We start from the raw sequence: 16,128 nt of genomic DNA, 5'->3' as shown, positions 1-16,128 counted from the left end.
GTTGGATCAGGCCCAGTCCAGTCCAGCCCAGCCCATAGAGTGGTAGTAGCAATTGTGCCCACCTGAAGGCGCAGCACACCAGTTAGAACGAGATTCCAGACAGGAGAACATGACACATTTGGCAGAAATCTTCTAAAGCTATGCATTTGTAACAACATTTTACAGTTGAAGCTGCTGACAGAACACAACACGAGCCATGGCATCCACATCCACATACCAATTACCAACACACAACAATGGACCTGCTGCTCCTCCCTACCCTCTACTGACAAGGACTAATGGCTGACTCAGACAACCCCTCGTTCTGTTTTTTTGTTTTTGCTTTTTTTTTTCTTCTTCTTCACAGAATTTACAGTGGAGATCCCTGGGCTCATTGGATTACGCAGGCGCAGGTGCCGGCATATTCTTCGTCGTCCGAGTCTCCAGATTCGCTGCATCCAAGAAAAGATTGTGTAAACATCGAAGCTAGATATGCCATAATCTTCAATTCTGAGAGTAAGAGGTCCAGGTCCAGCAAAGCAGTCAAGGGTTGTGTAAGCATCAAAGGTAGATTTTCTTCGGCCCCTAGCGTGGAAAAACTTCAATCGGACAAGCAAGTGAAAATGATGGAAACTACCACAAGGACGACGGTTATATCCAAATGCATATTCTCATCACCAGCAGGAATGATAACGATGTTAGTATACTGTGTCAATGCACCATTACTGGTTTAAATGTGCGATGGGACTGTGATAAACCTAATAAAAAATTCAGCTTATCCAATCATAGTATGGTCCTAAATAGCAACTGGAAGCAACCAGTAGTAAAAAGACCCACTGAAAATGAAAGTTCAATTGCCCTGATTGTGATTTCATATCTTTAAAGCTGCGCTGACTTGGAACTTGAAACACTGATTGGTCTATATGTAAGTATTTTATTTCTTTCAGAAAAAAGGATTATTACAAGGCCATAATGAACCAGCTACCTGGGTTGTGGAAGATCTATTGACGAAAACCTCAATGAAATCTCCCTGACCCCTTCCAATGTTAACATGGAAACAATAGATAGAAAACAAAAGTGGAACGTGGCTTAAAATACAAACATGAACAGCTAATCCAAGTTGACGTGCAAGTTCTGAAAGAAATCTTTCAGTTTACATTGCATAAACAGCACAACACAAGTTCAAGGTAACTGCCAGACTACCTTTAATAATTTAAGTGAAAAGGCCTCATTTTTCTCAGGTGGACTGACCTAAACCCAGATAGCGTTGAAACTAGACCGCTTGATCACGCTTCCTTGATGCGTTGAAGAAAACTGTCAAGGAAGCACTGAAAAAGAAGTGGGTCCAGGTAGGATACTTGGGCGACCATCCAACCAGAAAAGGTATGGATGGTTTTGGCCTTGAGCTTCACGGAGGCACAAGAAATTGGCTTCGCAACAACCAACTCATTCTGATTAATGATCAGATGGTGACCATATGGAAGCAAGCTGAATGCATCCACAGCCATGCTTGAACACTCCAGCCAAAGGCCAAATATAGTAGAACCGCTACACAATGACTTGGCCCAACCTTATCTAATTAACCCAACACCTAGGAACAACAAAATGATGGCCACCATTACCAAGGGACATGAGGCTCATGACAAACCGTTGACTTCGCCATTTGGTACTAGTGTTCTCCTAATGTCAGCACAACTGCAAGTGACCATCCATGACTTAAAATCAAATGAGCGTCACGGAGACCTAGAACGAGAACATTCCTCTAGAGATCAGGGGCAAGCCACATGTCCACTAGCCACAACGACGAGAACATTCCTCTAGAATTCAGGGGCAAGCCACATGTCCACTAGCCGAATTGACGCCTAACCAAAATGGTGAACAACACATATCACATGGCATGGCAACTTGGCAAGCATTCCCCAAATTCGACTCTACAGTATTACCGAATTCACCCACAATCTCAACTGGATAGTACTAGTAGTAGTAAGGGGAAACATGGCAAGAGCACGGCGCATACCTTGGCTCGAATTCTTTGACCTGTGTGAGATCCTTCCCCAGCAAATCCCTCCACTTCACATTGCCTTTCGCCGCAATCTTGCTGCTGTCCTCGCAATTAGCCCTCTTCAAGCAACTCTTGGGAGCCACCGCCACCTCCCTATAGCACTTGTCATCATCACCGACGCCATAGCCGCCGGTCGCCGCCGCCGCCGCAGATTCCTCGATCTTCTGGACCACCGGCGGCTTGTCCTCGGCGACAGCGGCGGGGCTCGGGGACGCGGACTTCGGGTCACCGCCCGCATCGTCTTTGGATTTGGGGAGGCAGGGGAGGTAGCACAGGGGAGGAGCGCAGTAGCTCTCACAGTGGGAAGAGCTCCTCATCAAAATGGCGAATTGGGGAACTGAGCTCCGAGGAAACCCAACACATCAACCAAAGCCTCCCGAAGAAACGGATCAGACGAGGACGCCGACCGCCACCAAGAGCGGCCACGGAATCACCCGGCGAGCAGCAGCCTCGACCTGCTCAGAGAGCAGACGTTCGCCGCTGCAATCTGAGCCTGATGAATCAAGAGCTCCAACTGCCCGCGCGCGCCAGCCGCCAGACGAGAAACCACCGAGCTGAACCGGCCAAGAAAGGAGCAAATCTCTGCGCACGCAACAAGGCCGAGGCGGCAGCAGCAGATCGAATCTTGCACCAAAAGATCTCCCTTTTCCAGGGACCAGGAGGAGTTGGAAGGGGGATGCGAGAGGAGAGAAAGAAGGAAGGCCAGTGGGTCTGTGGGTCTCCTCTCACCAACGAAAGCACAAAGCAAGCGGGAAGAGGAGGGAGAGAGAGAAAAGGGGGAGCGGAATCCGGCCGATAAAGATCAAAGCTTTTGCTGCTTTGCGTTGCCCCGCGCCCCCGCCTCGCCGGTTAGCGGCCCGCCCGCCCGCCCGCCCCACAAGAAACCGAGCAAGCAAGAAAAAAAAATCACCGAAAAAACGGAATTGTTGATGGAGGGGAGGGAGTGGCGAGAGGGATGGATCAAGCGGATAAAGACTGGTGCTGGAGTGCCAGCATCACCATTTTCGCTCCACTGGAAGAGAAGAAGACAAGTGCCGGTAGAAAACAACGTGTCTGGGATTTTGTTGCGTTTTCAGCGTTTTTTGTGAACTGCCTTTCGTTTTTGGGGGCTTTCCAGGATTTTTGTTAACTGCTGCTGTGAAGAGCGAAGGCCCTGAAACCCACCGCTCAGACAACTCAAGGCATCCAGGATCCCCTGTAACCAAGTTTCTCTGTCTCTATATGTGGGGTGTTGTGTGCCTTTACGATGATTTCAATGGCTTGTCCTCTCCTTACTTGAACCTTTCTATTTATATAGCTGCGTGATATGATACTATAGATATAATTTTAAGACATATTTAGTATTGTCTTTATAATATGACTTAGTACGAGGAATGCTTTAGCTAATGTTGTAGAACTCGGGAGCGTCTTTCTCGCGACATTGATATCATCTTCACAAAACAATGCATGCTTTAACAATTGTCTAAAGATTAGTCGAAATTTTTTCTTCGCATTTGATGTTCGCTTTGCAAAGCAACACATATTGTACGCATTCCAAAACAAAACCGTCAGAGCTTTTTACGCGTTTGATGTTGATTATGCAAAGCGACACACATTTTAGCTATGCGGCAAAAAAAACCGTCAGAATCGACATATCCGGTATCCATCGAAGGCATATTTTATCTACTATCTAAATCTCGATGGTACTTTGTTTTGCATTTGATACTAGCTTTGCAGCGCAACACATATTATAGCTATGCGCAAAAACATGTTAAAATCAATATTTTTTCCAACATATTTGATATTCACTTTGGAAAGGAGGGAAAGGCATGTCTCCTGGAAAGGCTTTTTTTTTCTGTATCCACATTTTCGCTTCCTAAGTTTTGTGGTAAGATTTAGCCATTGCCGCAAAACCCAGGAACGTTTGTTTTGCATCGACATTTGATATCATATTAGCAAAATAGTGCCTACCAAATTACTTTCTAAAAGTTACTTAGAGTTTTCCCTCTGTATTCGATGTCACCTTTGCAAAACAACACATATTGTACGGATGCAACAAAAAATAAAATTTTTCTCACATCTGATATTGGTAGTGCAAAGCAACACTTGTTTTAGCTATCATCAAAATATCGTCAAAGTACCTTTTTCATTTTTCATCACATTTGATATCCAATTTGCAAAGGAAAGCCATTTTTTTTGCTAGTGCACAAAATTTAACTAAACTTTGTTTTACATTTGGTATTGGCTTTGCAAATCAATACATATTTTAGCTTTGCGCAAAAACTTGTTATAAGAACATTATTTTTTGCAACATGTTTGAGATTCAATTATCAAATGGAGGTCACATTTTCCTAAAAGGATTCTGTCTATATTCACATTTTTGCTATCAAGTTTTGCGGCATGATTTAGTTAATAATACTACAAAACTCAAGGGGTGTTCTCTTTTGCATCACCTTTGATATCATCTTCGCAAAAAACTGTAGTGTGTACTTTAACTACCGCCTAAAGAGTAGTGAAAGATTTTTTTCTCCGCGTCTGATATTGGCTTTGCAAAGCAACAGATATTGTAGGTATATCGAAAAAACACACTGAACCTGTTTTTCGCATTTGGTATAGGTAGTGCAAAGCAACACTTATTTTTTAGGCTATGCATTAAGAAATTGCTACAGTGTTTTTTTCTTCCTTTTCATCACATTATTTTGGTATCCAGTTTGCAAAGGGGCATATTTTTGCCAGCACCGAAAAACTTGGCTGAGTTTTCTTTTGCATTTGATGTTGGCTTTGCGCCGGAACTTGTCAGAGCATTTTTCATAGCAACACATTTGATATTGACCTTCGAAAGGAGGGCATCTTGTCGGTAAAGGCTTTTCTTTGTATACATGCGCACGTTTGAAGATAGCATGCATCTTATTCGTTTGACTTATAAACCATACTTTTTTAACTAATGAATAGTATTTTTCTCTCACAACAAATCAGCCAACAATACTTTCAGCCATGGCTTTTTGAAATGTTGAGAAAGTGTTCCGGCCAAAAGAACAAATTAGGGCTATTTGGAATGTCATTTGGCTATTTGGAATGCATGAGTTTCGCAAGTGCCTCGGTCGTCTGAGCTGCACCGTTCATTCTGCTTCTGCTTCTGCGTCTGCTCGCGTCAGTCCCTCAGTCGTCAGCCTTGTCGTAGATCGGAGTAGTCGTAGATTCAGCAGTCGCCACCAGGTCATGTTGCGTTGTGTCGTGTGTCTTGGGCTCTTTTTTTTTTTTTTTTTTTGGCACGCGGTCTATTCGCTAATTGATTTCTGGACTGATAAATCCGACCGGTGTTGATTTGTTATGAAAGAAAAACATTATTGACTGACTGATAAGCTCTGGCCGAAACCAACGAGCCACGTACTCGCCTGCCGCCTGGTCCTGGAAAGGCACAGCTTTTGGTCTGTGCGGTGCCGGCCGCTTGTTTCGCGCGTTCTCATCTCTCAAGCTGCGAACCTGGTCCTGCACGGCACGGACGGTGAAAGCGTCCAGTGAGAGCTGCGTCGTTGCACGACCAAAATTGCCACCACCGAATAACCATGGCTACGACGTCAAAATGCGTGCCATTGCCGTTCAGCAATCTCCTGCCCTAATTCTCCAAATGCTTCGGATCCTACCCAGAATATAAGCATGGGTTTGACTTGGACGTACGATAAAAAAGGAAAGGACAGGACGATCTTACTTTTCATAGTTTTTTTCTTCTTCTTCTTTTGCTTTCAGTTGACCACGAGCCCTAGCCTTTGCTTGACCACAACTCCACAAGGCTTTTAATTACTTTGTTCTTCCACTAAGATAAGTAACTCAGATTAGGATCCATGCATGCATCTATGGTTAGAAACAAGGTAAACCAGTGGTTCTTTATTATTTTGTTCTGTTGAGATAAGAGTTGATGATACGATAATTACAACAACGTCGTACCAAAACATGTCATTCACACTTGTGCGCAGTAGACCTTTTATGCAGGATATAGGCTCTCTCTCTTACTTGTTTGGGCCTTGAGAGGTTGTGTCGTCCACGGTGGCTAGCAGGCTAGCCTTAGGAGCTCTATGGCGTGAGCGAGCAGAGAGTACTAGAAGACAACTGAGCCTGTTTGGCCGGGCTCCGAGTGGCTCCGGCTCCTCTGACTCCTCTTCTGTTTATTTACTGTAGCAATACTGTTTATCGGAGCCGTTTTTCTCTCTCCTCCTTTCCTCTCTCACTGACAGCGCCGGAGCCGAAGAAGCTCGTTTTTTTTTTCTCCTCCGGCTCCAGCTCCTGCGCGCTATAGTGTGGGAGCCAGAGCTGGCAGGAGCCCGGCCAAACGCGCCCTAAGAAACCCATAAAAAACTACACATCTCAGAACACCGATGGCTTAAAAAGTAACAAAAGCTACACATAAGCTATTCAAAAATGGACCAAGTGCAGCCAAGATATTTTCCTTAGAGAAGAAAAATCCATCAGATAGAAACACATACAATGCAAACGATCGACAAGCCACGTTATTAATTGTAAATGTTTTGAGACTTTTATATGACAATAAACCATTAAACCCAAATTACTTTCATATACGCAGCGCTGAGTTATGTCAGCGAAATGACATAAACATCCACATACTGTTTTCAGGATAAATGAGCAGGAGCACTGCTCTATCGCTTAACAAGAAAAGGAAAGACATGTATAGAGGCCCCAAGGGTGGAGAGTACAAAAGAAAAGCCAAGCACACCTAGCCTCCGGGAAACTCTGAACATTATGTAAAAATTAAGCAGGTCGATGTAGTGACTTCACAAAATTATTGTGGTCGTATGCAAGCAAGCAGTTTCGTATATTCATTTGTGGCTAATGAAGTAATCATGCATGTTGCATGTTTGTTCTCATTTTAAAATATATATTTCTGAGAAAATTTCAAACTAAACAGTTGAAGTAGCGTGTGGCTGTGCACTGTGCTCAGCCTGCCAGAACATGTAAGGCGCAGCTTCATACAAGCAACGATCGGACCCAAACTATATAAAAGGATCGAGCCCAAAGGATCTAAATTGGACCAAGATTGGAGTAAGACACACTCTTAAAAGGGATGGAGCTGGATCGGATTGTATCTGTTAAGGGCCTGTTTGGATTAGGATCAAGCCACTGCTAAAATATTTAGGGATTAGGGCTGCATCACACAATCCATTACCAAGCCGCCGCGCCAAGCTGCCTTCGCCAAGCTGTTGGTCAATACGATAATTTGGGACGGCCGTGGGCGATTTTGGGAGCACACAAACATGCCTGTTCTTCCAGATGTAGCATGATCGGAGGGCTTGCATTTCTGATCTGCTGCCATGTTCATAAGCAACCTGTTCCACACCGATCCTTCCTCGTCAGCACGCCAAAAGCCTTGTTGAAAGACCCTTGAAACTGAGCCACGTACGTAAGCTGATTTGGGCATATACAGATATACTCTCCATGTAAATTCTTCTCCAGTTCTCCACTTGACCTGATCAGGGAGATAACTAATCCTATCGAAGCAACACCTACAGGCTCGTGAACCTTCAGCTGTTGCTGCACCTTCTGAAACGCTCATAATAAATCACGATGCAAAGAACACAAACTGACAACTCCCCTGCATCAGTTCCTCAAATCTTCCATACATTTCATCCCACCAAGCAGGTGGATTGTGAGCCTAACTCTTGCTTTACAGAAGTGAAGTTTCATGCAGATGGGCACCATTGACGCTAATCTCACTACAGATCCAAACACCAACACGATGCAGGTTGATATCACAGTTGCAAGGCAATCTAAGCCATATATGATAATGACGCAGAAGATGGGATTTGGGCAAATAATCCACATCATGGAGTTGTCTATGAAGTCTGAAGTAGTTGTAGGAGCAAGATATCTACACCAATGGAACATCATCTGAAATCTGAACCAATGAACAGATCATCTGATCATCAACAAAAACCAATCATCCGACAGCCATCTATTCAAAAGAGACATCAAGGATTATGAGACCAGTCACACAAAACATACAAGTCTCAAGTTTCCCTAGTCCTGACACAGGTGGCAGATACTATGCTCGACGAAATAAGCCCATCACTCTGCTGCAGACAGACCCTGGACATGATACCAATGCAGCAAAACTCCCTGGGCTCCCTACACTCCAAATATACGTCATCCCTAAAATTGTGCCAGCTGCAACAAGCAACCATACAATAAACCCAACCTCTCCAAGCAGATAGAAGACAGCCGCTTCAAATGCTAGATTACCAACTATGAAAGTCAGCCTCGAGACGATATGAGCGAAATGTCGTGTGGAGGGATCTGGTTTTTCTGAAATAAGAGCCATCGCTCCAATGCAAGCCAGTCCCGTAGCAGCTCCAAATATGCCGATAAATATGCCCCTCAGGTAGGGAGACCATCCATCAAACACTGTACTAAGATATGCAACTAGCCCAACAAGCAACACCAGTACACACGTGTACATAAAGATTTCCTTGTCCCAGGTGTCCTGTTATATATTTCAAAATTAAACAAAAAAATCAGAATCCTATTAATTAAAAGCAAGTTTAATGCTGTACAATTTTCCGTCACTGCTAAGTTATGTAACGCAAAACCAATAATCGAAGCCACGAATTCACGAATCAAATGCAGACATTCATACTAGCAAGCATTTACACAGATAAATTGTGGACAATGGGCAGTATGGCATACCTTCTGTGGCACTGGCATTAGCGTCAACCTGAGTCCAACTCTGCGATACAGCCTTCTCCCACGCGGGGTGCGGAACGAGGATCGATCTCTCTTGGTGGTGGCTCTGCTGCGGCGGATGCGCTCCACTTCATGATTGTTGGTCGATCCATCATCAGAGTCACCACCCACGCTCTCGGTCTTGATCTCCGTGGATCGAGGGATTCCAGGCGAGTCCCCGGACTCTATGCGGGGAAGGGGGGAGCCTCCCACCCAGCCTGTTCGCTTAGCTCGTAAACGATTGTAAATTTCTAGTTGGTAACAGTGTTTTTCTCTCACACTAAACCAGTCAGCAGTAAATAATCCACGATACGATACGACCTCCCGAACAGGCTAGGCTGCACCATTGGAGGTGGCTCAGCCCACAAGATCAAGGCGTGTACGATGCTGCTCGGCGTACACCGCAAGATATTGTATAGTACCAAATAGGATACTTTACTTGTAACCCTGCCGCTTCAAAGTATATAAGAAGAGACAGGGGTCCTCTACTCGACATCATGTATTCAATACAATACACCAAAGACACAGGACGTAGGGTATTACGTCGATCAGACGGCCCGAACCTGTCTAAATCGTTGTCTCTGCGCCTTGTGTCACCATCCGGTTCTTGATTACGCGCATCCTCACCGACAAATCTACCATCGTGGGATACCCCTCGGTGGACTGCCGAGCATATTCTATCAACATCCAGCCTCCGGCAGGGCCGAGAGAGGCCAGGAGGTTGGCGCGGCGGCCAGGCGAGGGCGTCGCCGAAGGAGAGGCGGAGGGGCCTTTGAGAGCGGCGTCGCGGTGGACGGCGTTGGCGCGGCGATCTTGCCAACTCGTCGTCGAAGGGAGGCCGACGTGAGAGCGGCCGTAGTGGGGGCGGAGGCGTTCTCGAGGGCGGCGGCGTGGGCGTCCTCGCGGTGGACGGCGACGGGCGGGAGGTTGGCGGGGCGGTCTTCCCAAGGCGTCGTCGGAGAGGAGGACGACGCGAGAGCGGCCGTGGTGGAGGCGGAGGCGTTCTCGAGGGTGGCGTCACGGTCGACGGCAAACGCGGGGTACTTCACCGTAGCAGCGGCCGCGACGTTGGTGGCGCGGCGGTGTGCCGGGGCCGTCCCGGTTGTAGGGGCCGCAATGTTGACGGTGGAGTACGCGGGGGGTGTGGAGCGGGGAAGTAGTGGCTCGGTGAGAGCTTCCTCCGCCATGGCCGCTAGTTTTCCCTTCCCTTCTCTGAATCGCGCCCCGGAAAGGGAGAGGTGAAGACTGAAGAACTGCCTGGGATGATGGGCGGAGGGAGGATGCCTATGCTTGGTTTCTGCCGGCGCTCCTGGTCCAATCATCCGATGGCCTTCCGGTTCGGCCCAGTGGGTTAGCGAGAACTGGCCTATAGAAACTAATGACCCCCCTCCGACCCTTTTTTATGCTATACAACACACATATGTTTTAGTGAAAAAAAATTATTTCTTGTAATCTGTGTATCTATGATTTTGTACTTACATAGAAAAAAATTATTTCTTATAATCTGTGTATCTATGATCTTGTGATTTATGATTGTCTGGAGATAGAAGAAGGCTGGAGACTGAAGGTAGAAGGAGGGTGGAGGCTGTTGGATCTTAATTCTATGGTGCAAAAAATTTATGTGTTGAAACTGTATAAAACATATGGTTATTGAATAGACACACTCTTTTTTTTCGACCTACGAAGGTGTTTATAATTCAGGGAGGGACGGAGGGAGATAGATCCTTTCGCGACCTAGTCACCTGGAAGGTCACCCGATTTACCAATTTCATTTACATAACTGATTTTTTTTACACCCCTTAGCTTTTAAAACCGTTTATTTTTTCAAAAGAAAACCATTAGTTTGTGCATTCTAGGCAAATTCAATGGTATTTACTGACGTTACGCCACGCTAGAGGAAGATAAATTGGACTGCTTAAAAGTTAAGCGGTAAATCAGAGTAGAAATATTTAAAATATCTGAAATTTTAAAAACTTATCCAAAAACTTTTACATGAAAAAATTCATAAAATTTGGTTTACTCTTAGAAAATTTATAGAAATATTTTTAGCTTGGAAAGTTATGGAACTAGTTTTCTTTTATTTTTTTAAAAATCATGCTCTATCCTATGGTGTCTAGCTTGAAATTATTTGAATCTTGATAAACTCTTTTTGTTACTTATTTACTAGTACAAGCTCTCGTTATCTATTATAATTAGACGATGACCTACGTAGAAGTGCCGGTGGAGCGCTGTTACTCGTTAGGACCGTACTGGATGTTGGTCACCTGTCCTGGACAAAATTTCAAAGTAGTTGTGTAAGCCTGCTGCTGCATGCACACTACTACACATATGCATTCATAGACCTTTTATTTAATATATTTAATCAAGTTGTATAAACTAATGGATTTAATTAAGTTTTAATACAATGAATTACGGAGCCTATAGCGGCAAGGATGCCATAATTTATTGTATTAAAATTTAAATAAATTCAATAGTTTATAAAACTGAATTAAATATATTAAATAAAGGGTGTATACATGTTATCGGTGTTTCAAGTAAACATCAACGAGTAATTTTGTGTTATTGCGCGTCTGACCTAGATGGTGTGCTAAAAGATACAAGGTTTATACTGGTTCGGACAGAATATCTCTATATCCAGTTCGTGGCTGCTGCTCGTGTTATTAGCACTAAAAAATTCGTAGTAAGGGTTACAAACGGACGAGAGAGGGACAGGTCCTAAGTCTCTGATGAAAAGGTCGAATGGGTGCTAAGACCTTGGTTGCTGCTCAGCTATATGGCGTGATGTGGGATGTGATGAATCGATTCCCTTAGTGGGGTCCTCTGCTTTCCCTTTTATAGGACAAGGGAGAGCATGGATTACAGATAGGAGAAAAAAGGAGAACGAGAGGTAAAGGAAGTCCTTTAAAGACGTCGGGTATTCCTTTTCCTCTGTGTGGGCTCCGCTGTCATGGCAGGCGGTGACAGGGACAGTCCTATGTCGGGCGTATGTCTGCTGACCCTGACAGGGCCACGCTGCGCGCCTGTCCACTAACGATATTATGTCCTGATATTGTCAGCGGGTTGTCACATCACATCCCGCCCCCACGGGCGGCGCGGCGATCCAGTGTGCTAATTAGTGACCACACAGGGAGCAGGCTGCACAGTGACCGCATGTCCATTACTATGGGTGATGTGAGCTTCCTTCTAGATCATAGTGGTTGTCATGAGCTTCTGAGAGGATCCGTGCCCGAGGGCAAATGACGGCGCCCACAATACTGTAAGGCTAATGTCGGCGCCTATAATACTATTTGGGTTCTAACGTGCCTGTCCTACAGGTGTGCACGGTACGGTCATCGGTATTGCGGTTGACTTGAGCGTCTCGCCTTATCTGCTCCATCTGATTTCTGGGTCGGTATTGTGGTAATGTTGTCATAGGCATTAGGCGAAGCGAAGCCAGCCCTCAGACGTCGGGCGAGGCGGAGTCTGCCCTCGGACATCAGGCGAGGCGGAGCCAGCCCTCAGTCGTCGGACGAGGCGGAGTCCGCCCTCGGACATCGGGTGAGGTGGAGCCTACCCTCAGACGTCGGGCGAGGTGGAGCCAGCCCTCGGGGGTCAAGCGAGACAGAGTTCTCTCTCGAACATCAGGCGAGGCGGAGCCTACCTCAGACGTCGGGCTAGGTGGAGCCAGCCCTCGGGCGTCGGACGAGACAGAGTCTACCCACGGATGTCGGGCGAGGCGAAGCCTATCCTTAGATGTTGGGCGAGACGAAGCCTAGCAAGCGGCGTAGTCGTGCTCTTGATCACACGGATGAATCAATGTTGATGATCATTAGTTCCTCCTCTTTGGATGCCCTAGTATTGGTCCCCGACAGTAGCCCCCGAACCCTCAGGTGATTCGAGTAGAATCGCCTGGGGTTTTTTCAACTTGCCAGCAGGTGCACGCGAGCGCACCTGGTGGGTGTAGCCCTTAAGCCTGCGGAGGAGTAGAATACTCCTTCAGAGTTTTTTTCTAGAAGGGAGTACTCTGAAGGCCCTGGCCTTCTTTGTCGCTCACGGCGTGTTCCGAGGAATGGTGATTGCCTCTCGCCGAGGTTGAACCCTTCGTGGGTATGGTCGTGAGATCTGGTGGTTGTTTAGCTAGATAGTTTGATTGGGGTCCTAGCATCCCGTTCGCGAGGATCCAGCTAGGGTCAGCCTGGCTGGGACTCAATCATGGGCCAAGATGCCCATGGCCTTCGTGCGCCTACGTGCTGGCTGCTTGCGGGGCCCATCCCTTTCCATCCCTTATTGTAGGGGTGCTTGGAGCGGCTGTTGGACCTGTTGATGGGCCAATCGTCGAACTCCTAGGCCCAGACGGGCCTTAGATGTGTTTTTTGACCCATATCCCTCTTACCCATAACGAGTCTCGATCCGCCTGGGGAGGCGAAATGTCCGGTGGGTTTTTCGAAGGAAAGGATAGGGATTCCATGCGCATATCCCGTGGCTTGACATTGCGGTGGATCGTGGTAGGCGCGGAGATCTGAGTGGATGGTTTGTTTCCTCGCATCCATTGCCCCCATAAAACCAAAGGGTTCGCCCCTAGGATTTCATACTTTGCCTCCTTGCCTTCACATATACAACATCCGCCGTCAATCGCCTAAGCTCCTCACATCCGCATCTCAGCCACCGTCGAGCTCGTATCCACCCACCCCATCTTCTAATGGAGCCGTGGTGCCGCTCTGATGTCACCCTCCAGCGCATGGAGGGCCTTGTCTATCGCGGTCTTCTTTGCGCGTGAACCGCCATCGAGGAGTGGTAGCTGCCCGGCAAGGAGGACGTGCCGTCATCGTTCGACGGCTACGTTGTCTTGTTCATGCACTTCCATGAGTGGGGGCTTGCGACCCCTGCTCACAAATTTCTCCGGGGGTTGCTGCCCTACTACCAAATTGAGTTGCAGCACCTCAATCCCAATGGAATGTAGCACATGGCGGCGTTCGTTGCCCTATTTGAGGGATTCCTAGGGATCAATCCCCACTTTGATCTATGGAGGTATTTCTTCACCATCACCCTCTAGAAGAAGTGGGAGAAGAAGCAGGAGCTGAGCACACCAATGGGATGCGCCAGCATCCAACTTTAGAACAACTGGGTCGGCGAATACCAGTCAATGCGTCTGTCAACCTCCAACAAGGGCTAGCATTTGCATTGGTTCTATCTCAAGAACGACGCAACTGCCTCCCTGCCAGAGTTCACTAGGCGTCTAGTCGAAGAGGTCCTAGACTCATGGAGGAAGTGGGGTGTCTCAGAGAAGGACAAGAAGAAAATCTAGGACCACCTCATTGCTATCTGAATCCTAAAGGAGGGGGGCCTAAAGGGGTCAGGCATGATCGGCGCCTACCATGCAAGGAGGGTGGCGCCACTGATGAGGCGCGTGCTTCCCCTATACACGATGGCACCCAAGGCATCATTCGACGGGACGGTGGTCATAGAGGGAGCGCTCTCTCCTTCCGAAGTAGCGCAACGCATCAAGGAGGCGATAGAGCCTTCGTGGGATGGCTCCGGCTCTCCCCTTGAGTTTGTGTATCCGGTGTCGAGGCATCCCCTGATGTGGCCAGAACCAGGCTACATCATCCTCGTAAGTCTCCTTTCCTCATGCCTCCTCTTCAATTGAACTCTCGACCCCTTGAGGCTGACATTGAGATGGTAGGGCCAGCCGAGGGACCTCATCCTTAGGGATCACCTAGCTTCGCTACCGAGGGATCCGTCTGTGAAGGTGGCGAACCACACCGAGGCCGAGTGATAGAGGAAGGCGAAGGAGGACGAGAGGAAGAAGCAGCGAAAACTACTGGTGCGGGAGCGAGGGGGGGAAACTGATAGTGATGATGATGATGATGATGAGGAAGATGATGATGAGGTAGTCAATGACACCGAGCATGATGGCCTAGAGAGTGAGGACATGCTGATAGGTACCCGCTCATTCTTGTAGGGGTTAGGACCTTTCTCGTTTCATGGAGGGGAAAGCACATCCATGAGGCCGGTGAAGATGGGTAGGACCATCAACCCGCCCTTAGAACCAGCAGGGGCAGGTGGATCTACCGCTGCGCCTAAGGTGCCAGTGGAGGGGGTGGCCCTGCCATCGCACCTCAAGAGCCAGCAGGGGCGGGCAGATCTGCCACCACGCCCGAGGTGCTGATGGAGGGGGTGGCTCCACCGTCACGCTCTAAGAGTTAGTAAGGGCGGTCGGATCTACCACCATGCCCGAGGTGCCGATGGAGGGGGGTGGCTCCGCCGCCATGCCCCCAAAGCCAACAGGGGCGAGCGGACCTACCACTATGTCCGAGGCACCAGTGGAGGAGGGTGGCTCTGTCATCGTGCCCCAAGACGTGAGGGAGGCGGGCCCCTTTGCCTAGGAGCAAGGGGCGGGCTTGAAACGGCCCTGCCCCGATGAGGTGGAGCAGGGACCTGGGGGTTCATCCCCCAAACATATCCATCGCCCCATAGCGCCAATGTAAGTCACCAACTCCTCTGTTTTCTCTATTTTTCTCTGTTTTGAGAGTGACTTATGTTTTTCTCTCTCACAGCGTCTTGAGAAGGCGCAATCTTTTGGTGCTGGCAGCAATAAAGAGCGTTGCCCTTGAAGGGAGGTGGCAGCCATCGGTTGATGTCGCACCTGTTTTGGCCAGGAGCAGCACCAGCGTGGCTGTGTCGTCGGCCGGTCATGCACCGCCCACAGTGGCTCCTGTGCCCTCAGCGGGACAAGCGAGCATCGTGGCTAGAGGGATGCCCTCAAAGGTCACTGAGTAGCCAGCGATGGTGGTGATTCCACTACCGATGTAGGGGCAGATGGAGCAGCCAGCCGCGCTTGTGGCACCGACTATGGCGGGTGCGATGCCGCCGATCGAGGCCCCGCTGACGCAGGTAGAGGTGGCAGCGGCTATGACTAGTGGCACATAGCCGGATGTAGCCGTGGTGGCGCCCGAGGCAACAATGTGACCCATGCCATTGGAGGCCCAAGTGGTAGTGCCCGTCGTGGGTCAGATGGAGGGGGACGCAGCCAAGGGTTCCTTAGATGTTGCGGCGGTGGCGGGGAGGACTGGCGGGGAATCATCCCTAGCCCTAGTGTTGGGGGGCAGCTTGCCCGCATGGGGCGAGCCCCTACTCCAATGGACGAATCCGTGGGACCTGACGTCAACACTCTTTACCCTCGATGATGCCACCGAGAGCATAGAGCGGGAGAGTCTTGACAAGGGGATTACGGCCGCACTAACAGCCTTGAACCATGCTAGGGGTGCCCTACATGAAGTCATCATTCCCATTGGCCAGGTATTCACTTGACCTTACCTCTCGCCTTCTTCTTTCTTCATGTATTTTTGTGTTCTGATCGTCATCTTTTTTTAGTCCCTTATCGCTCGTAGCCGGGA

General features: G+C 48.2%; 2 protein-coding genes across 2 annotated transcripts; both read right to left on the bottom strand.

Moving 5' to 3' along the window:
• Window positions 1-117: 117 nt before the first annotated feature.
• LOC136550950 (uncharacterized) lies at window positions 118-2,920 on the bottom strand. The gene is made up of 2 exons (XM_066542533.1): window positions 1,997-2,920; window positions 118-431 (listed from the first exon to the last, which is right to left on the bottom strand). Exons 1-2 carry the CDS (start codon window positions 2,356-2,358, stop codon window positions 371-373), a joined length of 423 nt encoding a protein of 140 aa, XP_066398630.1. The 5' UTR covers window positions 2,359-2,920; the 3' UTR covers window positions 118-370.
• Window positions 2,921-9,432: 6,512 nt separating this feature from the next.
• Window positions 9,433-9,939, bottom strand: LOC136548061 (uncharacterized). Its single transcript, XM_066539708.1, has one exon. It carries the CDS (start codon window positions 9,937-9,939, stop codon window positions 9,433-9,435), a length of 507 nt encoding a protein of 168 aa, XP_066395805.1.
• Between the last annotated feature and the right edge of the window lie 6,189 nt (window positions 9,940-16,128).

This window comes from Miscanthus floridulus, chromosome 4 (assembly GCF_019320115.1).
Source record: "Miscanthus floridulus cultivar M001 chromosome 4, ASM1932011v1, whole genome shotgun sequence".
Lineage (NCBI taxonomy): Eukaryota > Viridiplantae > Streptophyta > Magnoliopsida > Poales > Poaceae > Miscanthus > Miscanthus floridulus.
The sequence above is the reverse complement of the archived record's forward strand: the minus strand, read 5'-3'. Positions and strand labels throughout refer to the sequence as shown.

What these genes read in the sequence shown, in the direction of transcription:
- LOC136550950 (XM_066542533.1), bottom strand. Translation starts at nt 2,358, where the DNA reads ATGAGGAGCTCTTCCCACTGTGAGAGCTACTGCGCTCCTCCCCTGTGC. An exon ending in GTCAAAGAATTCGAGCCAAG is followed by an intron (nt 432 to 1,996) that starts GTATGCGCCGTG and finishes TCTTGGATGCAG; the next exon opens with CGAATCTGGAGACTCGGACG.
- LOC136548061 (XM_066539708.1), bottom strand. Translation starts at nt 9,939, where the DNA reads ATGGCGGAGGAAGCTCTCACCGAGCCACTACTTCCCCGCTCCACACCC.